The sequence below is a fragment of the Puma concolor genome, chromosome E2 (assembly GCF_028749965.1).
Source record: "Puma concolor isolate L17-30 chromosome E2, mPumCon1.1.hap2, whole genome shotgun sequence".
Lineage (NCBI taxonomy): Eukaryota > Metazoa > Chordata > Mammalia > Carnivora > Felidae > Puma > Puma concolor.
The window spans coordinates 20,071,457-20,097,691 of record NC_141681.1 but is presented as its reverse complement, the minus strand read 5'-3'; the positions used below and the strand labels follow the sequence as shown (position 1 = coordinate 20,097,691).

The window sequence follows — 26,235 nt, the reverse complement described above, 5'->3', positions numbered from 1 at the left end:
GATACTTCTGGAATACACTACATTATAGAAACTTAAGAAATCTAGTTTCTAAATGGGCCTAGGGCCTACAGGTTTTTTTCTGTTCATTTTTTTTTTTAACCAAGAAACTGATTTTATTTATTTATTTATTTATTTATTTATTTTTATTTTATTTTATTTTTAATCTTTATTTATTTTTGAGAGAGAGAGAGACAGAGTGCGAGCAGAGGAGGAACAGAGAGAGGGAGACACAGAATCCGAAGCAGGCTGCACAGAGCCCGATGCGGGGCTCGAACCCACAAACTGTGAGATCATGACCTGAGCTGAAGTCAGATGCCCAACTGACTGAGACACCCAGGCGCCCCATGATTTTATTTATTTTTTTAAGTAAGTTCCACACCCAACGTGGGGCTCATATTCACAACCCCGAGATCAAGAGTTGCATGCTCCACCAACTGAGCCAGCCAGGTGCCCCTTTTCTGTTCATTATTGAGATAAATTTACATACAGATATATATTCATATTTTACTAAATGCACAAATCATAAGTTGACTATAGTTTTAATAAAAGTAAAATAGAACCGAATTATCTTGCCATTGTAATTGAAAAAGATCAAAATTGATAAAATGTGTGTTCAGATAGCATTTAACAATCCACCCTTCCCTTCCTGTGGCCTTCAATAGACATCATCACCATCTTCCTAGACCTCTTCTCTAGAAAGCTGATGGTTATCCTTGACTTTTTTTTTTTAAGACTTTAGTTTTAAGTAATCTCCACACCCAAAGTGGGGCTCAAACTTACAACCCCAAGATCAAGAGTCGCATGCTCTTCTGACTGAGCCAGCCTCTATCCTTGATTTCTTTCTTCCTTGGCCCAACATCAGTCACACCACATGTCCTGGTATCACTTCATACACAGTTCCCCACATGAGGGGAGTACAGGAACATGTAATTTCAGTGAGTGGTTAGGGCTAGGCCTAGTTCTGTTACTTGCTAGCTGTGTGACCTTGGGCAAATAACTTAATCTCTCTGTGCCTCAGCATCCTCATCTGCAAAAAGCAGATGTGTAATAGTATCTACCTTATAAGAATTTTAGAAAGATTATATGAAATAATCCACATTAAGGCAGGCACACAGCTAGCAATATTAACCCTCATTACTATCTACCTCCTCTTCCCTATCCTTATAATATCTGCCTTAAGGCAGGGGCTCAGGGGGCCCCAGGGTGGCTCAGCTGGATAAGCTTCTGACTTCAGCTCAGATCATGATCTCACACTCCGTGGGTTGGAGCCCCGCATCGGGCTCTGTGCTGACAGCTCAGAGCCTGGAACCTGCTTCCGACTCTGTGTCTCCCTCTCTCTCTGCCCCTCCCCCACTCACGCTCTGTCTGTTTCTCAAAAATGAACAAATGTTAAAAAAAAAAGCCCCACAGGGGCTTAGTCTCTGTCTCTCTCAACTAGATACACCACCAGAAATTTCCTAACAGCAACACTTGCCTCTAATTTTCACCTCTTCAAATACATTCATTTTCTACCCCACTTTAGGGTGACACATTTGAAATAAATTTTTCACCCTGTCACTCTCCCACTTACAACTCTTAAAGAGCCTACCACCACCTTCCAGAAGTTTATCCCACAAGCCACTCCCAAACTACCAAGCAGATACTACTCCCCAGTGATACTACCAACACCAATGGCTATCAACTGCTCTAGCAGAGTACCTGTCTCAGAGCAATGCAGAATACTGAATGAAAACTGTCCAATAATTTAAGATCAAACAGTTGTAAGTAAAGGGCTAATATCATTCTTGAGCTCATGCCAACCTGCCTATGAATGACCTCAATCTCCTAAAACACTGTTTCCTTGGAACAATAAGGTAAATGCTTTGCTTATTATGTAGAACTGTCCCTGAACTGGGGGAGCCTATTGTCAATATGAGAATGGAAGGAAAGATTGGAGAAAAAGTGGTATGACATCTATCTATGTGTCACTGTGGCCCACACACCATGGCTCTCACCTATAGCAGCCCTATGTGCCCTATGCAGGTTAGGAGGCAAAAAAAAAAAAAAAGCAAAAGCTAGGGACTTGCATAGCTGCTGGGCCTCCTAATAAGATGAAAAAGCTGTATCTGTTGTATTTCCTGCTTTGCATCCTTCTATAGTGCTAAGGAAATATTAGATTAACGTCTGTTGATTTTGATTGCCACTCTGAACCTGTAACCATAGTCGTGCTGTTACAAATTTACTTTGTAATTTAAAACAGACTTCCTAAATTGTCAAGTTTCTAAAACTGTAGCTAAAGCAACCAATGGCAAGCACCATATGTGCAAGAGTTTTACCTGGATGTTCTTTTATAATGATCCTCATATAACCAACTAGTCCATATGTCCTACAGATCAAAAGAGGGATTTGGGAATTCCAGAGGACATCTGCTAAACGTAGTAATGTACTGTAAAAGGAAAGCACAATAAGTAAGACCATAAGCAAATGGATGTATGCCAAACATGAAAGCACATTAAAATAAAGGAATTTTCTTACTAATTAATGCAAAGATAGATCTATTACATTTACATATGCAGGTCATGGATACACTGAAAAACAAGCAATTCCAGAAGGCTGCAGTCTCACAGAAAGTGTATCTTTTGGACTAGAGGGATATGAAAGCCTCTTTTTTGTATTAGGGACAATGTTCTTGAAAGACACTTCCTGACATTTCCATAACAAAGAGGAAAATATGTATTTAAAACTCTAGTATACATCAAGCACACTATAATTCTAACTAGGTTTTTTTCACTAAAAAAATAACCAAGGTTTAATTTAACTGCTCTAAATATGTATTAAGAAAAGTTTCACATCTCAGTACTTTTCTCTTTCCTATCTTTTCGATGTTGGAGATTTATAAGTACTTCCAATTAAAGGTTTCTGTGGAATTTAAGAATTTTAAAAACTATAGACTCTGCAGAGAAAACAAAAACTATTCAAATCTAATAAGAGACTAAAATAAAAACAAATTATCATAAAAATTTACCTTTCAGGAAGCTGAGTTGCAACCACAATGGTAAACCTACAGAAAAATGAAGGATCATTGTCTAGAAGGTTTTCTGGACTCTAAATAGGACACAGGAAAAGAATTCAACAATTTCACAATCACATTAAACATGTCAGAAACAGTTAAGGTATTTAAGAACAAATGAGGCAACATGCTAGACTCCAATTTTAAGTAATTCAACTCTCAATTAAACATAAATATACAAAAGGTTCAAAATTCTAAATTCTGTGGTGCCTGGCTGGCTCAGTCAGAAGAGCATGTGACTCTTGATCTCAGGGTCAGAAGTTCGAGGCCCACGCTGGTTGTAGAGATTATTAAAATAAATAAACTCAAAATTCTAAGTTCTTAGGGCTTTGAATTATTAAAAAGTTACATTTCTACACAGAGATAATAATGTGTATACATATATACCTCTTCCACAAAACTCCCAGAGACGTCGTTATTTAATTCTTGTAAGAATTCCATGGCAGCTTGAGCTCGGTTCTTTTTAAAAACAAAGCATTTGACTTGAATTAGAAAAAATTTGGTTAAAATGTAACCCCTCAATTTACAGATCAAGCAAACATACTATAAAACTACCCAAATTTCATGCATAGATATGACAGTTCTGCTTTTCATAGTATTTAAACTGAGGCCAAACCAGAGTATTATTTAAACGACTAAATTATTTGCACCCTACTTTTCTGATTAGGCAAATGACCAGAAAACCTTGGGTAGCAGGCAGAGATATTCTGGACCAAGTCTAGGTTCACTCTAAGCTCCTACATTTACAATCCTATATAAGAGAAAACAATCAAAGAAACAGTCATTTCCATTGAGAATTACTGTACTAAGTTGACTATTATACCTTTTAAGATTTTTAATATGGAATACACAAAAATAAAAGATATGCTAACTTTTAGTTAAAAATATTGTATATAGAATATTCCATCCTCTAAACATTAACATCACTCAAGGTTTAGCTTTAATACAAGTTACATCATAAAAACAGTACTTTTAAGTTCTTAAACTACCAAGCATATAAAGAGTTGCAAGATATTGGGGCGCCTGGGTGGCGCAGTCGGTTAAGCGTTCGACTTCAGCCAGGTCACGATCTCGCGGTCCGTGAGTTCGAGCCCCGCGTCGGGCTCTGGGCTGATGGCTCAGAGCCTGGAGCCTGTTTCCGATTCTGTGTCTCCCTCTCTCTCTGACCCTCCCCCGTTCATGCTCTGTCTCTCTCTGTCCCAAAAATAAATGAACGTTGAAAAAAAAAATTAAAAAAAAAAAAAAAAAGAGTTGCAAGATATTTAAAAAAAGAGCTAATTTAACTTTTTTCTCAGAGAAATAATAAGCTCTTTCAAAGTCAAAGCTTTTCAAACAATCAAAACATAGTGGCATCATGAGATGCTTAACACAACTATAGTCTGTAATAAATTGATGTTTTACCTTGCCGATGCTGCTTCTTTGAAGGAAAAAACTAAAATAGAATTAAAAAAAATTAAGGGCTTCTTTGACTCTAAAGGAAAGGTTATATTTCATTCATACTATGAAACAAACTATATTTTGATTACAGGTTATAACAACCTTGCTGGAGAAAGATAACGAGATGAAACTTCTAATCAAAGACCAGGCTAACATATCAATGTTTCCGAAGTGTGTACCACAGCATACGAATTTCATAAGATGCTATGAGAGAAAAAAAGTTCCCTGGTTTTACAAAGTTTAGGAAACACAATATGTTCTATTTCCCTCTTGGAAATTCATAATATATATAATACACATGACATTAAAGTCTTATAGAAATGCTTAACTTCATTTGGCCCATTTCCCAAACTTATTGGACCATGAAATACTTTTACCCATTTAGCACCTATTAACATCCCCCAGAGCCAGTGTTCCACAGACCACACAGGAAATGCTATATTGAACTGCTTGTTTTTGTAGGTAACTCTAATTGACTTATTCAAGCTTCTTCCCACACATACCCTTTTCATGTGTCAAGGTCCAGATCTGAGGCTGGGTACCATTTTGTAGCACAAAATTAGTGGCTCCATAAAAAAAGAAATCTTATTCTTATCACACACTGCTCTAACCAACCAAGTAAGCAAAGATAATGGGACTTTTTCTTTAGAGATACAAATAAAAGGACGCTGTTGTGGATATACTATAGCCCAATATCAAAGTTCAATATGAACTAAATTCTCACTTTCCTTGAGTGTACTCATTGTTGTCACATACTAACAAATATAATGAGAGATTCCAGCCTCCAAGTCCCTGAAAAGAGCTTGAAATCCAAACCTGGGAATGCTTTGGAAGCTAAATTACGATCATCTTTTAAAAAATGATACACAGGCCATCTTTAAAATAGCACTTTTAGGGGCGCCTGGGTGGCGCAGTCGGTTAAGCGTCCGACTTCAGCCAGGTCACGATCTCGCGGTCCGTGAGTTCGAGCCCCACGTCGGGCTCTGGGCTGATGGCTCAGAGCCTGGAGCCTGCTTCCGATTCTGTGTCTCCCTCTCTCTCTGCCCCTCCCCCGTTCATGCTCTGTTTCTCTCTGTCCCAAAAATAAATAAAAAACATTGAAAAAAAAAAAATTTTTTTTTAAATAAATAAATAAATAAAATAGCACTTTTATAGAGACAGTGGAGTGTACAGAGAGATATACCTGGACTAAGCTCAGAAGAAATACAAATAAAAGGTAGTTTTTATTATTCTTATAATCCAAAAAATACAATTAATTTAATTATAAAAAAATTATATATATATATATACACACATATATACATGTGTATATATACACACATATATACGTGTGTATATATACACACATATATGTGTGTATATATATATAAATAATAAACACCTTCCCTAACAGGCATGTGTTTGAAAAGAATAGAACATACTTATTTCCAGCATCTTCTCCGCTGACCTGATTTCCATCAATAATTGTAAATGAACCAATACCTGGAAGACAAAACAGAGTCAGTCAAGAAAACATATTTCTAGTTCAAAACCATAAGGGGTAAATTTACAACCACAAAACTACATTACCTGGTAGTACCAAGTTTTTTAGAATTTCAGTTCCTGTGGCTGTTGCATTTATTAGGCAAACGTGAGCAGATTCTAAAGCCTCTTGCCCATGATCACCCCACAACCTATAAAATAAGACACAAATTCAACATTTTTAAAACTTTCATACAAATGCAACTTTCTTAATTGGATGCTGACCTGTGATCTTCAAAGTGTTCTTGCATAGAATGGCTGCTGTGATGACCACAGCAAACATGTGAGACAGGAACAGCAGCAGGTGTTATGGGGATTATATAGCTAAGTAACCTGAGACTCAGACAGGTTGATGCCTGGCATGCATGATTACAAGGAGGTCAAATCAGCACTAAAAACCTTGCCTTCCAGCTCCTTGTCCATTACCCTTTTCAAGTCAGATAACTTACAGAACAGAGTCTTTAGATATATTCACTAACATTATAGAAGTACCTTAAAACCTATTCTGTTCTCTATTTCATTTCTCCTTAAATTATATAGACTAGTATATTTAAGATCTTGACATAGAATTTACCACTGTGACATGTGCAAGAGAAAAGGTTTACCAAGAAAACTGAATTATTGTCATCTGAAAGGCCTCACATTGACTTCTACAGGAGTGCTTTAAAATATAATACCAGGGACACCTGGGTGGCTTAGTCGGTTGCGTGTCCGACTCTTGATTTCAGCTCAGGTCATGGGATCGAGCCTCGCATGGGGCTCCATGCTGGGTGTGGAGCCTGCTTGAGATCCTCAAGCCCGACCCCCACTCTCTCTCCTGCCCTTTTCCCCTGCTCGCTCTCTCTAAAAAAATAAAATAAAAAAATATAATACCCAATGCTCACTTTAGTAGCATGATTAATAAATGCATAAAATGCATACATTAACAAACATAAAGATATAATAAGAATTAGACAGATATATTTTATAACCTGATTCACAATGGCATATCATTAACGGGGCAAGGTACATGATCACACACGCACCATGGCATCTGGGCCAACCTGGTTACCTTCACCCAGAAAGCCCATTATCTTTTCTTGTCAGTATGGAAAGTATAGGGGGAGCCCAAACCATTAGAAAAATGCTACAGTGTGGAGGACTGATAGGCTTTAATGGGCTTTCCCTGTCACCTAATCTAAAGCAGATTCCCTGTTATTGTGTAGCCAGTATGTCCTCCAGAGCATATCACAACTGTTTTTTATTTGCTGAACATCCATCTTTCTATTCCACTCTAAGCTCCATGAGGGCCCAGATGACTCCCTATATGCACTGCTGGAGACCCAATGCCTGGCACACTGCCTTGCCCAGGGTAAGTGATCACTGAACAGCTGTCAAATGAAAGGAGGAATAGCACAGAAGAACCAGACAGACTGGAAACGTCTGTTTTGTTTTTTTTTTTTCCTATGAAAGTAGGGCACACAGAAGACACCTGACATATTTGGTTGATGTCTACTTGGGCAGTCAGACAGTGAGCCTAAGAGAATGCTGATGCATCTCTAGGTAACATGTTTCAAGAAAGAGGCCACACAAGAAATCAATCCTCTTTGCTCCCTTGCTGGCTTAGCTATGGAACACAAGGCCTTGTTGATTGTTGCCCAGCTGCACAACTTTGCTTCTAGCTGCCTCACTGTGACATTTTATTTTTTTTTTTTATTTTTATTTTTTTTTTAATTTTTTTTTTTTCAACGTTTATTTATTTTTGGGACAGAGAGAGACAGAGCATGAACGGGGGAGGAGCAGAGAGAGAGGGAGACACAGAATCGGAAACAGGCTCCAGGCTCTGAGCCATCAGCCCAGAGCCTGATGCGGGGCTCGAACTCACGGACCGTGAGATCGTGACCTGGCTGAAGTCGGACGCTTAACCGACTGCGCCACCCAGGCGCCCCTGACATTTTAAAACCAATAGCCAAGTCTCATCATGAAAAGTAAAATTTGGTCCTTAACTGGACTGGACTCAGCAAAAACTCTCTTTTGTTAAAGTTTCTTAGTAACGTAAAATACCTTCTCAGCTCTATCTTGTGTGGTTATAACTGAACATTCAAAACACAAGCAATGTTGGGGTGCATGGGTGGCTCAGTCAGTTAAGCATCCGACTTCAGCTCAGGTCATGATCTCACGGTTCATGGGTTCGAGCCCCATGTTGGGCTCTGTGCTGAGAGCTCAGAGCCTGGAGCCCGCTTTGGATTCTGTGTCTCCCTGTCTTTCTGCCCCTCTCCTGCTCACATTCTCACTCTGCCTCTTTCTCAAAAATAAACATTAAAAAATTAAAAAAACAACAACAAAACACAAGCAATGCTAAAAATTTATAAGAGAACACAAGCTGGTTATAAGGGCTCTGTCACCTTGCTACCTTTCCCAGAAGCTTGGGAACAGAGTGATGTGAATGAGTACAGGCTCTGAAAAAGCCAGAAGGGCCTGTTTGTTTGTTTGAATTTTTTATTTTTTTTTTAATGTTTATTTATTTTTGAGAGAGAAATAGAAAGAGAGAGCCAGGTAGGGGCAGATAGAGAGGGAGACAGAATCTGAAGCAGGTTCCAGGCTCTGTCTGAGCTGTCAGCACAGAGCCTGATGCAGGGCTCAAACCCACAAGCCGTGAGGTCATGACCTGAGCTGAAGTTGAATGCTTAACCGACTGAGCCACCCAGGTGCCCCTAAATTTTTTTTAATGTTTATTTATTTTTGAGAGAGAGACAGAATCTGAAGTAGGCTCCAGGCTCTGAGCTGTGAACACAGAGCTGGACGCGGGGCTCAAACTCACATACCCAAGATCATGATCTGAGCCAAAGTCAAACACTTAACCAATTGAGCCACCCAGGAGCTCCAGAAGGGCCTATGTTTAATTTACATCCTAGCTCAAATATATGGAAGACTTCAGACAAGTTATCTAACTTCTCCAAGACTGTTTCTCCATCTATAAAGCCAAGAGAATGTCTGCCTTCAAAGCTGCTCTCAGAATTAAGTGACTAAAGCCTCTTAATACAGCAGTAGACTGGAGGTACAAATGGGAGTTCAAGGGGACATAGGGACATACTGTAACTTCTCCCGGCCTGGGGGCTCCAAAAGAGGATGGGGACCAAGCATTTGTGTTACTTCCACTGCCTTAACATACAGAAAATGCTCAATAAATAAGGAATGGGGAATGTAAGGAGAAAAAGCAAGGCAGAAGAATTAGCCAAGGACCTGCCGGATGGCTTAGACCTGTAGTGTCTATTAAGGTAGCCTGTAGCCACGTTTGGCTACTGAGCACTAAAAATGAGGCTAGTCGGAACTAAGATGTGCTTACAGGTATAAAATGCCAGGTTTCGAAGACAATATGGAAAAAAAAAAAGTAAAGTATCCCTAACAAATTTGTATATTAAGTGTTAAAATGGTGTATTTTAGGCATAGTGGGTTTAAATAAACTGTATTTTCCACCTGTTTGTTTTTTTTTAATGTGGCTGCTAGCAAATGTGTAATTACATATGCAGCTCACACAATACTGGCATTATATTCCTACCGGACAGCGCTGGCTGTCCCTAACACTCGGCGCCGCTCTCAGCAGACAGGACGGGGTACTCGCGATTCCCCAATTTTGCTAAATGAGGAGTGAGAGCGCAGCTAGGCGGGGCCGGCTGCCGCCCTGGTGACCGGGCCGATGCTGGGACCGCGCACCTCGAACTGCACACCTCGTGGCGGACGGGCGCGCCCCCTGGAGAAGGGGAGTCCCGACCCTCAAAGGGTATCTCTGGGGCCCCCAGTCTGGGAAGCCCCCAGAGCCGGCTCCCCAACGCCAGGACTGCACGCCCTGGCCTAGAGGGAGGCCTGTAAGAGGCCCGCCCGCGCCGCCCGCTGGCTTAGGCCCGGCCGCGACGTGGAAGAGCCCGCCGGCCGGCCCGCCCGACTCGGTGAGCCCTGGCTCACCTCAGCTGCCGGTCGTACTTCTGCTCCTTGAGCAGCTTCCCCGGTTGCGCCATGGCCGCACCCGCCGCGCGAACAGCCGAGCCCCTACCGAACACCGCCACCACTTCCACGAGTGCGCAGGCGCATTGAGCGCCCCTTCGTCGCCGCTGCCTCCCGCGCGCCGCCCGCAGGGGGCGCCACTACCTCACTGCGCACGCGTCGCCAGTACACCTGGGGCGTATGCGGGCCCAGCCGGAACCCAGAGTAGTGTCTTCTCCCCCGAGGCTCCAGCCCTGCTAGGCTGCCAGTCCGTGACTTTGTACGTGCAGTAACTGTGGGGGATTCTGGCTTTGGAATCAGGCAGATTTGGTCTTTAACCACGTACTAGTTGTGAAGTATGCTCTTTACCTCTCAAATCCTCTGTTTGCTCATCTGTGCATTGGGGATAAATGGATCTCCATCACCAGGTCTTAAATGAGATTTTGAATACACAGAGCCAAACTCACAAAAAATCCTGAATGGATAATAACTTTCATTATTATGATCATTATTGTTCACTCATTTCTTCCATCCTCTCCATGCAACAAGCCCACACAAGGGCCTGTTTCAAACCACAAAGTTAGCTGCTCCCAACTGCAGATATAAAGACAAAGAAGTCCGAGATCCTGTTCTTGAGAAGTTCACGGTCTTGAGAAGGGAGGGAGACAATAAATAAGTACTTACTAGACAATGTGGCCCTCCTATAAATCGAGGGAAGCTGGGGTGCTGAAAGGTGCACAGAGGAACTCCACCCACTCCCCCCTCCTCTCTCCAGGAATGTTTCACATGGTGTGGGCAAGGAAGAACTTTTAAAGCAGAAGGAATAGCAGGTGTCATTCTTGGGAGGCAGAGAAGGCATGGCAGGATGGAGGCTTTAAAGGAAATTTGGTGTAGTGGGGAGTTAGACAAAGAGTAGGAAGAGGTCAGGGGAGGCTTGATAGACAGCAGGGGCCAGGTTGTGAGGCCGTGAACAGAAAAGCGAGAAGGAATTTAAAGCCCTCTACTTTCTGAAAAGAGCCACTTTTGGGGGGAACAGGATGGCTGCCCTGTGAGGATGGGTGCCAAGGAAGAGGGTTGCTCCAAGAGGAAGAGGGAGAGGAGACTGGAAGCCAATCAAACAGCAGGGAGGAAGGTGAGGATTCTTTCCCCCTCTATCTTCCAGATCCTACAGGCACCTTCAGGTTAATAATTGCCTGAAACAAGGTGAAAATGAGTACAGATCCCCATCCCAACCCACCATGGGATGGTGACAAGGGAGGAGGCACAGTTTGACGGTAATAATGCAGTGATGATAGATGCAATTCCCCTGAGTGCTGTCTCCAGGATCAGTGTGGGGCACACCCTCCTATAACTTCCCAGGCACCCATGGAATACAACTGATGGGAAACAAAGGCATGAGGCTCTCCCAGCTCATCATGTACTTATGCTGTCACATTTCCTTCTCCAGTTGGACAGGTGAAATATAAGGGATAATAAAATACACCCAGGAATGTGAGAAGCTCAAAAGGCAACAGGTGAGAGTTCACTGCTTAGCTTCTCATGTTCTGTGTAGTCATGGACTGCATGGACTACATCCCCAAATTTGGTAGTAGAAGTCATAATACCTATGAAGAAATGCATGGTTTTGACAAAGTTTCACGTTGGTGGTGTCTGTAAAAGGATACTTCACAGTATTAGTTTCCTACAACTGGTGTAACAAAAGTACCACAAACTTAGTGGCTTAAAACTACAGAAATGTAGGGACTCCTGGCTGGTTCAGTCATTAGAGCATGTGACCCTTGATCTCGGGGTTGTAAGTTCGAGATCCAAGTTGGGTATATTACTTAAAAATAAAATCTTTAAGAAAAAAAAATCTTAAATTAAAAAAAAACTACAGAAATGTATAGTCTCACAGTAAAGCTAGAAGTCTGAAATCAAAGTGTGGGCAGTTTGTTCCCTCTGAAGCCTGAAGGAGAAAATCCTTCTTGGCCTTCCTAACTTCTAGTGGTTGGCTGTCAATCCTTGGCTTACAGCCACAACACTTCAGTCTCCACCTCCATCATCACATGGCATTCTCCTCTCATGTCTCTGTCTGGATCCCTTCTCATAAGGACATCAGTCACACTGGATCAGGGCTCTCCCTAAAATTACCTCATTTTAACCTGATTACATCTGCAAAACCACTATTTCCAAATAATATCATATTCATAGGTGCTGGCAACTTTTTGGGGGGAGGGAGGATGGCCAGCAGTGGGGTGGGGTGGGGAATGACCCAATTCAACCAGTAATAGCATATAAAAGTCCTTGTGCTGGATCCATGGAGGTTGACTTGATCAGACACAAACCTTGCCATCTGAGAACTCAGGGCCCACTGATGACTTTTTCCTATTGTGGAGGACAGAGAAACTAGGTCTCAAACTAGGAAACCATGGCCTCATGCATTTAAGCCGTTGGTTTTCAAAGTGTGGTCCTGGACCACCAGAAACAGCAGCACTTTGGAACTCATTAGAAATGCAAATTCTCAGGCCCCATCCCAGACCAGCTGAATCAGAAACTCTGGGATAGGGTAAGGCCCAGGGAATCATTTTAACAAGCGCTCCGGGTGGTTCTGAGGCACAGTCAAGTTTGATAACCACTGACCTAGCCCAACTTCCCACTGAACAAACAAGTGGGAAAACTGAGCCCCATAACTACAATAGTACCCCCATTTATCAAGCACTGATACTATATGCCAGGCAGGCCCTTGCCATGCATCACCTCATTTTGTGCTCATCCAAAGCAACAGATATCACCCCATTTCATAGATGAGAGCAGAGGCTTGAAGAGGTGAGTAAAATTCCAAAGCCTCACAGATATTAAAAGGTGGTACAAGAATTAGAAACAAACACCCCAACAGATCTCGCCAGGCACCAGATCAGGTCGATTATTTTACCCATCTTGGTTGGCCTTAGCTGGGGGAGCCTGGATCCTTGGGTTCCCAAGCAGTCTGGGGCTAGCTCTGCCCTGGAAGAGCTTACAATCCATGAGAAACCAGGCAGAAAGAATAAGTCACAACCCAGGACACCTTCCCAGGCCTCTACCACGATCTCTCCTGTCCTTGCCTATCCTAGCCCTTCTCATCCTGGTGTTCCTTAGCCAATCTCTCGCCTTTCACCCCCACTCCTCCCCGAGGCAGGTGTGGGTCTGTAATGTTCACAGTTGTATCTCCCATGCCTGGCCCGGAATGTGGCATTAGTAAGTCTTCGATCAATGCATAACGTGTGAGTGAGTTGGGGAGGAGCAGAGAGAGCAGGAGACACAGAATCTGGAACAGGCTCCGGGCTCCGAGCTGTCAGCACAGAGCCTGATGCGGGGCTTAAACCCACAAACCGCCAAATCATGACCTGAGCTGCAGTCGGACACTTAACCGACTGAGCCACCCAGGTGCCCCAAAAGAATAAATTTCTGAAACTACTTCCACCATACTTTCTCACTAAAATGTCTTACTGGCAATATGTATATCATCCAATTTGGTAATTCCACGTGTAGCAATCTGTCCCAAGGAAATTATCAGACACACACACACACACACACACACACACACACACACACGCACGCACACACATACACAAAGATGTATAAATAAGAATGTTCACTGTAGTGCTATTTACAATAGTGAAAACCAGAAATAATCTATACACTAGAGATTATTAAGTGTTGAGCTCTCGAAGGCAGGGAAATGCTTACCATAGGGCATTAGATGAAAAAAAAAAAAAGTCACAAAGCTATATATATGATTCTCATTATCTTTTCAGTACTACTCAGACATACCTAAAAAGCCTGGCAGGATAGTCACTAAAATGTTAATAGTGATGATTCTTGGGTAATAACATAACCAGTGGTTTTAACTTTCTTCTCTGTGTTTTTCTGATTCTTCCAAGTTTCCTACAATGAATAGATGTAATTAGAAATGGGATGTTTGGGGTTCTAAATGTGCCCAGCAAACTAAGGAAAAGGGGCAACAATAGACATTCTAGGGTCCGAGGAGTACATCCTTGATACCAGGAGTCTCACAGACATCATGTCACCTGACCATCCTATTAGCCTTCTAGACTCTCTATTTCTGTTTTGTAGATGAGAAGACAGGTTCAGAGAGGTAAAGTAACTTGCTCCAAGTCACACAGCCAGGTATGCTTGGAGCCATGCATGAGATCATTCCATCTGACTGTATGCACACATAAACATACGTACTTTGAGTGGAAATGTTTTTTAAAAAATATGACAAACTGTAATTTTGATTTTAGAGTCTCCAGGCCACAGGGATTCTGGCCTGGCCTGTTGGCCCTGTGCATTAGGTACAATGAGAAGTACACCTGACTTTACTTGTTGCTAGGGCATTGGGCAGCTATTGTCTCAACCGATGCTCACAGGGATCCCCATGAGGAAGGCTGGGCAGGGACAATCCCTTCAGTTATCTTGTAGAGCAAAGACATTGTACCTTCCAGAGAGGAAGTGAGATCTGGTCAAGATCACTTGATGAATGAGATATGACTGTGTAAACTGTACCTGCCCTCCTCCTCCAGCCCTCCATCATAGCCCTCATACCCACTCACCCCCTCCTCATGTTCCCCTTCCCCATCAACAGTGAACCACTAATGCAGTGAGACCAAAGAGTAAATTTTGGGGCAGTGAAATCAATTCATTTGTAAAGACAACACAGAATAGAAATGGGAGGTGCCTGAATGGGGCCCTAGGCTTTCCCAGGTTGACCTGAGTGGGTTGCTGGGGCAACTGGGCTTCACTTGAAAGGGGCAGAGTGCATCGGCTCCTTCACCTGCCTGAGTGCCCAGCACTCCAGAACCTGGAGTAAACTGCTGAAGACAGGCTGCAGGAAGGAAACAAACCAGATCAACTTTTATTTTGTTGTTAAAGAGGTAATAGTTTCTTTCAGAAGGTACAAAGGAGTAAGCAGTGGTGTCCCTCCTACCCCCATTCAGCACCCTCCCCCACCCTCCCTGTCTCCCAGTCTCCTTCCTGGAGGCACTCTCCCAAGCTTTCTTAAGTCCTTCCAGAGAAAGTCTTGCATATATGCAAATGACAATCAAATTTAAAATCCATTTCCTCCCCCTCTCTGTGCTTTTAGACGTGTTGAATAAGGGACTCAACAGCTCTGGATTTTTATCTTTGCTCTGTCACTGTGTTCCCTAACTCTTCCCTAACTCAACTTCTCTAAGCCTTCCTTTCCTCATCTGTAAAACGGGACAAAAATCCACCTACGGTTGCTGTCATTGGATGCAAGCTGTAAGAATAATTCCAACTTTATTTTTTTTAATACTATAAATAACTATGGAAAAGGCCTGGGTCACTCTAAAGGAGAAGCAGATCAATAAAGTAGATATATTTGGGCCCCCTCCCCAGGCCCTGAGAGTGGTGCGACTCCCCCGGGAGAAGGGTGGCTGCCTCCTCTGGGATGGAGCAAGTATGTCTTCTTGGTCTGAGGATGACAGTTCTGGCTTAGACCTGGAGCCTTGACAGTGTTGTATTCTCGGTCACACGCTGCCCTTGGGGGCCCCATCCCCTGAATCTCTATCACAAGTCCCCTGCCGCTGCCTGATGGCCATATTTGTAGCAAAAACCCCTTCCAGCTCCTGGGTCAGAGAAAGGTAGCTAGGCAGGCTGGGAAGTCAGTGACTGACATTGGCCCAGCCAAGGAGTTATCAATTAATCTCTGCAACTCTAGCTTGTGGAACTGAGGTTCAGGGCCTAGAAGAGGGAAACTGAGATAGCCACAGAGATGCAGGGGAGCCAGCAGACAAGATGGCAGACTCCTTCCCAAGGTCAGCCAAGAGCAGGGCCTGAAATAGTCTCCTCTGGTCAAGGTCAAATGGCCCTTCACCTCCTGTTGGGTCCACCCATCTGTGTGTCTTCCCAAAACTGCCTGCTGAGGCCTAGTCAGAGACAAGACCTATCCTTGGCACAAGGCCACATCCTAGGATGAATCAGATTGGGCCGCCTGAAGCCAGTGGGTGGAAGACAGAGGAGGGCACAGCAAGGATCAAGGCTTGTGGGCGGGAAAATGTTGGGCCAAGGCAGGCAGTGAGATTGAGTGCAGGGTGGAGGGCCTGAGCTCCCAGTTGGTGTGCCAAAGGTCATGAGGAGGCAAGGAGAGGAAGGACAAATAGCAGGTTGTAGAGGGACAGGCAAAGAGTCCTGGAGGGAAGGAGGAAGCAATGGAGAGAATAAGAGGGTGGGAACCTCAGTCTTGGGTCTATGAGGGAGCCAGGTCTTGACTGTCTGTCCTCATGCCCGCGGGTTGATGCTACTTCCTTCCCATTCTCCCTTTGAGGCACTGGTTCCACCAGGGCCAGGGGTTTGGATTGCCAGTCCTGTCCCTTCTCCTACCCAAAGCTCCTAGATCCCCATAACCACAGGACCCCTGCCCCAGCACCAAAGGGAAGTGGTAAAGAGCAAAGTCTGGAGTGAGACAAACTGGGAGTGAATCCCTTGCACGCTGTGCAGGTCATTTTACCTCTCTAGGCCTCAGCCCTCTCTCTGTGAAAGAGGGCCCATGGAAGTACCACTCAATGTCGTAGGGTAGATACGAGAGGTAGATGACAGAAAGCTTGGCCTGGCGCCTGCCCTAGTGTCTGGCAAACAGGGGAAGCTCCGCTTCTGGTGACTTGATGGTCAAGGCACTTTGCATATTAGAGGGGACTTTCTAATCCCAGAGGACTCAGGGCCCAGAGTCCAGGTCCCTGGGAATTGGATTTACGGCTCAGGAACAAGCCCAGGGATGGGGTGGGATGTGGGGAAACCTGGGCAGTCCTCAGCACAGGACAGTCCGGAGAGCCCGTACACGTGAAAAGGGAGAGTCGTCCAGCCAGGGAGGGGGGATGGGGAGTAGGGAGAGAGGTTTACGTCCCCTGACCCACCCTCCCATCTCGACTCAACTCTGGGGTTCAACTGGCCAGCGGGCAGGCGGGCGGGGGCGGGGCACCGCCGGCCTCTGTCGCCCTGCCGGGGGTTGGGGGGGCGGGTCCCCCGGGAACTGCTCCTCCCGCGCGCCGCAGCTTTAAGAGGCTGCTCGGCGGTAGCGAGCGGGGCTGGAGCCGCAGCCAGAGCCAGCGGAACTGAGAGGAAGGAGCAGGCAGGTGCACGGCTGCGGGGACGACAGCGGCATGACCGGCCACCACGGCTGGGGCTACGGCCAGAACGACGGTAGGCGCAGACCCTGGCCAGCCCCGACCCGCTGGATCTAACCCACGAGCCCAGCCGGATTTCCCGGACTTAAAGCCCCCAACCGTCAGGGAGGAACCGGGACCCCCCTCTGGCCCAGCCCCCCGAATCCAGCCCACCCGCCCGGCGCAAGCTCTGGCTCCCCCACTCCTGGCCCAAAGTCCGCGCTGCGACCCGGCCTGCCCCGCCGCCAGCTAGCCACCCCCTGGCTGAGCGCGCGTCCTGCCGCCTCCTCCGCGCAGCCCCTGACTGCTGTGCTCGCCCGGACCTGGGCCCCAACACTCACCCGCCGCAGGCACAGGGGGCGGAGGTGGCCCTGGGCAGCTGGGGGCGGTCCGGGCGGAGCGCTGTGCGCGGGTGTCTATGGCGGGGAGCGCGCACGGCGTGTGTGCGGGGACCTCCCGGGAGCCGGGCTCTGCTGGACAAGGGCGCGATGTCCCCGGGAGAGTTTCCCCGGGGAAGTGTCCGGGCTCTCCTGCTGGCAGGTACGTGCCGGAAGGGGGCATTTGTGGGCGCGCGCGTGTGTCTAGGTGTCTACATCGAGCAGAGTGTCTGAGCACGTCCTGGTGTGAAGCGTGGGAGCCCGTGGCCCACACGAGCCTCCTGGTTTGATTGGGAAAATAGCACCCGATCCTGCCTCAGTTTCCTTAGGATGCATAGGAAGGGAAAAGAGGCAGAGGGAGAGCCAGATGGCTTGAATGTGAGTCTGGGACAGGTCAGTTACCCTTCGGGCTATTTCTTACCAAGGGGGTATAGGGGTGTGGGGTAAGTGTTTCCCCCTTTCCCTCTGGTGAACAGCGAGGACTCAAAACCTACCCTGCCAGGAGAAAATGCTAGGCAGGGCAGGTGGATGTGGGGAGAAAGGAAGGTGCTGGTGACAGGAACACTCCTCGCCTTCCCTCTCTGGAGAGAGACAGTCACTCTTTGTGGGAGGATGGGGGTCCTGGGCTAATTGGGAGGAGGTTGGGAGGGGGTTGGGAGGTTGCAGTGGGTCAGAAGGAGTTAGGGAGGGGCTGTTGTGTGTCTGGCTCCCTCTGGGATCCAGGGACACAAGAGCATATTTTGGAGGGGAGACCCCCAGAGCTGGGCATGCAAAAGCTAGAGACATTCAGAAAAAGGCAACAGAGACCAGCAAAGTGGGAGAGAGAGGCAGAGAAGGGGCAGGTTGACAGAACCCATAGATCATCTTCCTTCCAGCACCCGCTTTGAGACGGTTTCTGGGTATTTCCTCCAGAGTCAGAGTCCCCTGACTGTATCCATCTGCTAGTCTTGCCCACCAGCTCTGAGCACCCAGTATCCTATAGGGCCTGCCCCATGGGCCTACCACCCTCAGGCCACTGCCCCTCACCCAGCCAGACCTGGGTCATTCAGGTTAGGGACAATGAAAGAGGGAAGGACAGAGAATAGAGGTGCCGGCATGCGGCATGCTCACAGGACTTCAAAAATAACCCAGTGGGTCTGGGCCACGATTCTGAGTCATCCATTGGGGACACAGCTCTGTCGGCACCTGCTGCTGTTTTCTCAGGAAAACTTAAGAAGCCAAAAACGGGGAGAAGCACCAGCCGGCAATAGCTCTAAAAATAGGTTGCATCTCAGGATGTTCCCCAGGGAGATGCCGAGCCTCTAGGCTGCAGATGGAGCCTCTGGGAGGCAGGTGGTGGGCGCTCGTGGGTGTGCACGCAGGTGTATGTGTATGTGCTTGCACGAGCACGTATTTTGCTGTAGTCTTTTATTGCAGACCTGGGTTTGCAACAGGGAGTGTTTGTGTGTGACGGTGTATATGCGTGTGTCAGGTGTAGGTGGCAGCGCTGTGTGTGTTTATACACACGTATGTTGCTGGCCCTGGCCACTCTGGGCCCGATGAACCCAGGTCACTGTGCATATACGTATGTACCCATGAAAATCTCTATAGTCTGTAGGCACGTGCCAGACATGCACGTGCTGTGTGTTTATATCAGTACCGAAGTGTGTGTGCGAAGTGTGGGTGAATTGCCCTCAGTTCTTTTCATCTATGAAATGGGGATCATGCTGGTATCTGCTTCACAATGTGATTGTGAGGAACGAACACATGTCTCAGAGCCAAGGCTAGGTCGGTGTTAGCTTATGTTATTATTTTCACAAACACCAACACGAACATGCTCAAGGTGCAGGAAGAGGCCAGATACGTGGTACGGTCAGGTCAGGGACTTCAGATGCCTGGGGCCCTCTGTGAGCACTATTGGGAATTGGGGAGGAGTCACTGCCTAGAACTGCCCCTTGGCTTGTGACTATATTGGCTCCCTTCCATAAATTACCTCACGGGGCCTCTTATCAGCTCTGGGAGATGAGTTTTAGTAAGGCCATTTTGCAGACAAGGAAATGGAGGCGGAGAGGGGAAGTGGCAGAGCTGGGACTAGAGCCCCAAAGTAGGGGCTAACCTCTGAAGGGATACCAGGGAGACCATCCCCCACAGGTGTCCTCAGCCCATGGCCCAGAGATCCAGGCTAGCCTGAGTCCTTGCCCTCTCCCCATCTGCAGGCCCCTCACAGTGGCACAAGCTGTATCCCATTGCCCAGGGAGACCGCCAGTCACCAATCAACATCGTGTCCAGCCAGGCTGTGTACTCGCCCAGCCTGAAGCCACTGGAGCTTTCCTACGAGGCCTGCATATCCCTCAGCATCACCAACAATGGCCACTCTGTCCAAGTGGACTTCAATGACAGCGACGACCGAACTGGTGAGTGGCCCTTGGCGGAGGCTGGCCCCCTCCCCCTGGGCTCCTCACCCTGTGTTGGACAGGCTCAGGAAGGCTGGCGTGCTGTGGCGGGGAAGGAAGGCTCCACCTCTCACCAGCTCTGAAGGCTTGGGCTGAGCCTCAGTCAGCTTATGCACAAAATGGGATGCTCTTTTCCTCTCTAGGGTCATAGGGAGGAAAAATGAAAACCGGAAGTGATGTTTGTAGTGCTGGCATATAGCAAATGCTCAAGAAATGTGAATTCCCTTCCTTCTCTTCCATTTACTGCTTTAGGTCAGGTTTGTTTTCACTCTGGGCCCTGTGAGTCACCTGCTGTGTGGCCTAAGGCCAAACCCTCCTCCCTGTGTGATCTGGCCAAGCCCAGCAGAGACAGAAAGGAGCTAATGTGTTCTGTGTGCCAGGCCCTTTGCTAAGGTCTTAGGCAGTTCTTTTATTCTCTCAAGAACCCACCTCTAAAACGGGCAAATAGAGACTCAATGGGGAGTTTGCCCCATTGCTGGGGAGTTCCAAACAAGCCTGGTCCAACTCCAAAGGTCTTCTCTCCAACTCACCCACGAGCTCAAGATTCCAACCAGCCTGCACCAGAGAGCGGCCAGCGGGAACGTATGGCATCTCTTTACCCTGGGATGAGAGTCCAGGTTCTTTCCTAATCAATTCCTAGGTGGAGGCCTCAGGAGTGCTCCTCAGTGAAGAGATTTTATCCTTATAAACAGGCCTGTGAAAGGTAGAGTGGGGCAAGGAGGGAACCTGCTAGAGTTTTTTGTGTAAGGGAGTAACTGGTACTCTGCCTCTCCGTCTCCACCTCTCATCCTGCATACAATGAAAGCACACAAAGGAAATTAAGTTTCAAGTAAAAAATCAAAAAGCAGAGAAAAGGAAGGAAACCACAGAGGAGTGATCTTAGTTGCTTAGCCCTGAGTTCCCTGGTAGGTTAGGAAAAAAGGGAAAGAGGCTCAGCTATAGTTCTTGTTGTAGAGGGGAGGAAATCCAGCGGATTCTCAGAAGAAAGATATTTCCTGGAACTGAATTTTTAGAAAAGCGTCTCACCCAGAGCTTTGGGGCTCTTGATGACCCTAAATGACAGTTTGTGATGGAGCAGTTTTCATATGACTGTATCTCCTAACAGCTTGCAGAGGGCATTAAGGGTTCAATTCAGACATCTGTAGCTTCGTGAAGGCCACTGTTGTTGGGAAGGGAGAAAGGAAGCCAAGGGGGCATGCCTCTGGACCAGTGATCCAGCGGCTTACTTTCAGGCCTGGATGGAGCTCCCTCCCTACCAGAATACCCAGGCCTGAGGGGACAGGGAACCAGCAGAAAGAGAGTAGGCTTGGGAGTGAGACATTTGGGGCTCTGCCACTCACCAGCTGTGTGACTTTGGGCAGGACACCTGCTTTTCCAAGTCTCAGTCATACATCTGTCCAATAAGGGATAACAATGTGTTCCTCTCAAGGACACTATGGGGGTTGATGCCAGCAGAGTGCTGAACACATGGTGAGTGCACAGTGAACAGTAGTGTGTTCTGTAGTTAGGACAGGGAGAGGAGGAGAAGGGAGCCGAGCTCAAGGGGTTTACTCCCCGAGAGGCCACACTGCAGCATCCCAGGTGGGGCATGCTCAGAGGGGTGGGCCCCCACAGGTCATATCAGACCCTGCTGCTCCTGCCTCTCCCGGACGGACGGAGCAGCCTGATTGGGCCCCTGCCACGGCCATACCCCCACCTCCCGCCCCAGACTTCTTTTGTCCACCAGCCAGCAATGCTTATGGACAGGCCCTGCTTCTCAGATAGGGCAAGGTAGCAAAGAATGGCCTTTGGACTGTTCAGTCATCCTCCTCCTCACGGGGCCCCCAGGGGACAAGGCCCTGCCCTGGTCACCCGTCCTGGAGGGGCCTAGTAGAACTCTGAGCCTGGGGCAGTCACCTGATCCAGCGACTCACATTCAAGCCTCGCTGGGGCTCCCTCGACTGCCTGATCCCTTTCACCTGGAAATTCAATCAGTCCCAGGAGGCCTTGTGCCTGGCTCTAGCTCACCAGGTATCAGGGTGAGAAAGTCACAAAACCAGCACAAGTAGGGACCTCCAAAGAGACCACAGGGAATGGCCCAGGCCCGACCATTAGAGTGGGAACCGTCAGGAGCTGGCCTTTGGACAACACCAGGTCCTGGGAAGGCTAAAGGTTCTAGGGAGACAGTGTGGCCTGATGATTAGGGGATTTGGCTCTGGACTTATGAAGGAGATACAGGCTTATATCCTAACTTAGTGCCTTGCTGAATGATCTTGACAAAATGCCTTGCCCTCTCTGTGCCTCATTTTCCTCCAATGTAAGATAGAGAAAACACAAAGTTCTGTCTCTTATGACTTCTATAAGGCTTCTAGAAGGATTAAACAAAAGAAGCCCCCCAATCTAACCCTGGGTCCAGGGTCCAGGGGATCCAGACACGAAAGGCCTATTGTTAGCGATAACGGGAGCTTGGGAGACAAGGGCCCAGCTTCTGTGCACAAGTGGGCAGAAACGGGGAGGGTGGCCAATTGGAGTGATGCACTCTGTCACTACCGGACTCCTCTTCCACCTGCAGGCTGCCTGGATTCCTGCCCTGGCCCCGCAAAGGGCCCACGGCACTGGGTGAAGACTGACCCGAGCCCACTTAGCCCAACAAATTTTCCAAGTGAAAACTTTATCCCTCTCCTGGGCACTGGCCTGGTCCTGGCACTACCAGCTGCCGGGCCGTGTGGACTCTCTCACATAAATTACTACACTTCTTCTTGCAGTGGTGACTGGGGGGCCCTTGGACGGGCCATACCGACTCAAACAGTTCCATTTCCACTGGGGCAAGAAACACAGTGTGGGCTCAGAGCACACGGTGGATGGCAAGTCGTTCCCCAGCGAGGTAAAGGCCCTCTACCTGAGCCCTCCCTTTATTATTTGGAGAAGGCCAGGATGGTCACGCGCCTGGTGTGGGGGTCGAGAGAGGGTGAGGAGGAACAGCCAGGGGTTTGGGAGAGACCACCCCTAGCACAGGGTATTCCACCAGAACTCTGCCCCCTGGTCTGTGACTCGAGAAGCAGTTTTCTGAAGGACAAGTCCAGTCCTACCACACCCTGCTGACAACCCTTCAAGGACTGAGCCTGGTGTTCAAGGCCCTGCAGAAAGTGGCTTTATCTGGCCTCATCTTTTCCTGACCTCCCCCACATTGACCAGCATGTGAAGAATCTCCTGTCCACACCTGGCTCTCTCAAACCTCCCAGGCTTTTTGCCTATGCTGTTCTCTCTACCTGGGGAATCTTTCCCCAGGGTTCTGTCTGATAACCCCTTACTTATCCTTTGGACTCAGCTGCAGGCACCATCTTCTCGCATGGATGGCCATTACCTATTTCGCAGTTCACCCAGGGCAGGACCTGAGCCAGATTTCTCTTTGGGTCACCTGGGGCTCAGGAAAGGGTTGGGCCCAGAGCAGTGTGGATGTTATCTGTGGCCCCTGGGGGCTTCCTACCCCTCTTGCAGAGGGAAGCCCGGCTTTGAGCTCCCACGGCCCCTCGGAGGCGCTAAGCACTGGCCTGGCCTGGCCTGTTGTTGCCCCTATAGCTGCACCTCGTTCACTGGAACGCCAAGAAGTATAGCACCTTTGGGGAGGCAGCCTCAGCGCCCGATGGCCTGGCTGTGGTCGGTGTCTTCTTGGAGGTAAGGGGTGGTTATCAGGGCCAAGAGGGGCACGGGGAGGCCAGCATTGCCCCTAGTTCCAGACATGCTGGGTGCTGGGCTCACACTACCCTTTCCCTGACAGACAGGGGATGAGCACCCCAGCATGAACCGTCTGACAGACGCGCTCTACATGGTTCGGTTTAAGGTGAGACCAGGGGTCCATGGTCTTGACCCAGAGCAGCCTGGTGGGAGGAAGAGGCTGGAGCACAGAGTGGGCCCGTCCACTGCAGCCTGACAGCAAACTCTCGCTGAGATGAAGAGTACAGGTTAGCAGCTGCAGTGCCCTGCAAATGACTCCTCTTCATTGGAGTCAGTGGCCTCGCTCAGTGCCCAGGTGACAACCTGGTTGGTATAGGATTGATAAGATGGCTTGTTGTGTTAATGGGCATCCTACAGCCAGCTCCACTAAGGGTAGTTGAAGGAAAAGGCAGAGAGAGAACATGGTGCCCAGAGAGCCCTAGGCACCACAGCTTTTACATACCAGAAAACAGGTGGACAGGGCCGGGTCCAGGGTGGGGGGTGGCATCTGGTATCACAGACCTATGCCCACAATTTGCATCATTGGGCCAAGGAGAAGACTAAATCTTGCCGACAGGAAAGAGTGGGGAGGATGCTGGTCTGGTCCCGGCGGCGGGTCTATGCTGATTCCTGGGTTTGCCTGCTCTGCCCCAGGGAACCAAGGCCCAATTCAGCTGCTTCAACCCCAAGTGCCTCCTGCCTGCCAGCCGGCACTACTGGACCTACCCAGGCTCCCTGACAACACCCCCGCTGAGCGAGAGTGTCACCTGGATCGTGCTCCGGGAACCTATCAGCATCTCTGAGAGGCAGGTGAGTTCTCCCAGAGTACAAATCGGAGGGCTGGGGCACTCTCAACCAGCAAGCTACAGCTTATAGTCCCACCATCAAGTCTCCCATCTTTTGCTAATAAACATTTAGATTCTTGTTTGGGAGTTCGCTTGATTATTAGTCATTAGGACCTCACCACAGGCTGAGAGGGGAGACCCCTGCATCCTGGGACCACCCTTGCTGTGTTAGAATCTGAATCCTGCATTTGTTGACAAGTCTTAGCTACATGGAGTTGGAACTAGAGCCAGGTGGAGCAGGGTCCAGGTTCAAAGGCCCTTTTGTGGGTAACTGACATCAGGATCCCAAAGAAAGAGAACGAGTGGGTAGCAAGAGGAGAGAGGGGTAGAGCTGGCTGGCAAGGTATGTCAGATGATGTGTCAGGGATCAAAGAGAACGACAGCACCCCTGCTCTGCCCTGAGTATCTCTTCTGTCTTCTCAAGATGGAGAAGTTCCGGAGCCTGCTTTTCACCTCAGAGGATGATGAGAGGATTCACATGGTAAACAACTTCCGGCCGCCACAGCCACTGAAGGGCCGTGTGGTCAAGGCCTCTTTCCAGGCCTGAGCCACCTACCTGCCCAGCTGGCCACTAGAGCACCATTTTCCCAAGGGCTTCCACGTCAGCAGACACCAAACCATCTGAGGCTCCCTGCCTGGGGGGTGCTGTGGACCCCCCTCCCATTCAGCTGGCTTGCTCCTTGGCCACCCTGGAGGATTCTTAATGGGACCCTCAAGTCAAGGGACACCCTTCGGCTGGGGACAGGAAGGACAGGAGCTGAGCATGGTCCAAGCCTGAGGCTGCCTCTGCTCTCCAAGACCCAAAGGTCCCTGGGAATCTTCTCCCGTCTTCCCCACTGGCAGTGACAGCAGCCCCACCCTGAGCTCACACTGTGATGGACGAGACCGAGCTTCCTGGGGCAGGCAGCTGACATTTCCAGAAAGACTCAAGCAATAATTAGAGGTGGGCAGAGCTGCCCTCTCGGCGTTACCTCTTCTGCAGGCCTCCGCCATGCACGAACCTCACTGCCGGGCCATTAAAATCAGCACCCAGCCTGCTGGAGATGACATGGCCTTTTCCCTCCAGCCACCTGCTGCCATGGGCAGACACTGGCTATGGCTTAGGTAGTTTCTTCCCTCACCCCCTCCCAGCCACCAAAGCCACCTACATGACAATCCATCCATGCAATGATTAATAAACTCATTTATTCCTGCAACAAATACCCACTGAGTACCTGTGCTATGTCAAGTACTGTTGTAGACATTGGGAGGAATTGATGGTGATAAGTCAAGCACAGTATGTGGGGAGGGACATCAGTATGAGCAGGCGAGGGTTATATAGAGGGCCCAGAAAAGGGGGGGGGGTACCTGATCTGGTGAAGAAATTAAATTCCAGCCAGTATTCCAAGGCAGATATAAAGGATCAGTAAGTTGGAAGCCAAGGGGAGAGTAGGTGTGCAAACTCAAAGATGAAAGAGAGCCCAGAGTGTAAAACTGAAAAGGACCAGGGGGGCTGGAGGCCGGGGGGAGAGCCTGGGCCCCTCCCAAGGCTAATGGGAGTCATAAAGAGTCTTGGGTATAGGCTGGGAAGAGCCAGAAGGGCAAAGGGGGAAGATCCTTGAAGAGTGTAGATGAGCAGGCAGAAGTAGCAGCAGGGAGAAGGTGGTGGCCAGTAGCCAGGAAAGAGGAGACGGGGTGGTAGAGGTGGGGAGCGGTGGGACTGGATGAGACAAGTTTAGGAGGTAAAGCACAAAGACAGGGTTTGGCTATCAGAGAGGAAGAGGGGGTCCAAGGGCAGGACCT

At 48.0% G+C, this 26,235-nt stretch overlaps 2 protein-coding genes across 8 annotated transcripts in view; one reads left to right on the top strand and one right to left on the bottom strand.

Moving 5' to 3' along the window:
- Positions 1–26,235, bottom strand: part of NAE1 (NEDD8 activating enzyme E1 subunit 1) — a 48,612-nt gene that overhangs the window by 15,422 nt on the left and 6,955 nt on the right. For 3 of the 5 annotated variants that reach the window (XM_025920484.2, XM_086689254.1, XM_086689255.1), the window contains exons 1-7: positions 9,950–10,086; positions 6,056–6,159; positions 5,908–5,968; positions 4,451–4,481; positions 3,437–3,508; positions 3,005–3,084; positions 2,316–2,425 (exon numbers count right to left, since the gene is read on the bottom strand). In XM_025920484.2, coding sequence (XP_025776269.1) covers positions 2,316–2,425; positions 3,005–3,084; positions 3,437–3,508; positions 4,451–4,481; positions 5,908–5,968; positions 6,056–6,159; positions 9,950–10,002 — 511 coding nt within the window. In that variant the 5' untranslated portion in view covers positions 10,003–10,086. Of the gene's footprint in view, positions 1–2,315; positions 2,426–3,004; positions 3,085–3,436; positions 3,509–4,450; positions 4,482–5,907; positions 5,969–6,055; positions 6,160–9,949; positions 10,087–17,447; positions 17,558–26,235 lie in introns of those variants that run through there. The other 2 variants (XM_086689257.1, XM_086689256.1) reach the window with 2 other exon arrangements.
- On the top strand, positions 16,963–25,655 carry CA7 (carbonic anhydrase 7). Of its 3 annotated transcripts, none has more exons than XM_025920672.2 (7): positions 16,963–17,143; positions 19,679–19,876; positions 22,660–22,778; positions 23,474–23,569; positions 23,673–23,735; positions 24,263–24,418; positions 24,878–25,655. In XM_025920672.2, exons 1-7 carry the CDS (start codon positions 17,104–17,106, stop codon positions 24,998–25,000), a joined length of 795 nt encoding a protein of 264 aa, XP_025776457.1. In that variant the 5' UTR covers positions 16,963–17,103; the 3' UTR covers positions 25,001–25,655. The 3 variants fall into 3 exon arrangements, with proteins under 3 accessions (XP_025776457.1, XP_025776455.1, XP_086545385.1); XM_025920670.2 differs by lacking the exon at positions 16,963–17,143 and adding an exon at positions 17,482–17,646; XM_086689259.1 differs by lacking the exons at positions 16,963–17,143; positions 23,474–23,569 and adding an exon at positions 17,483–17,646.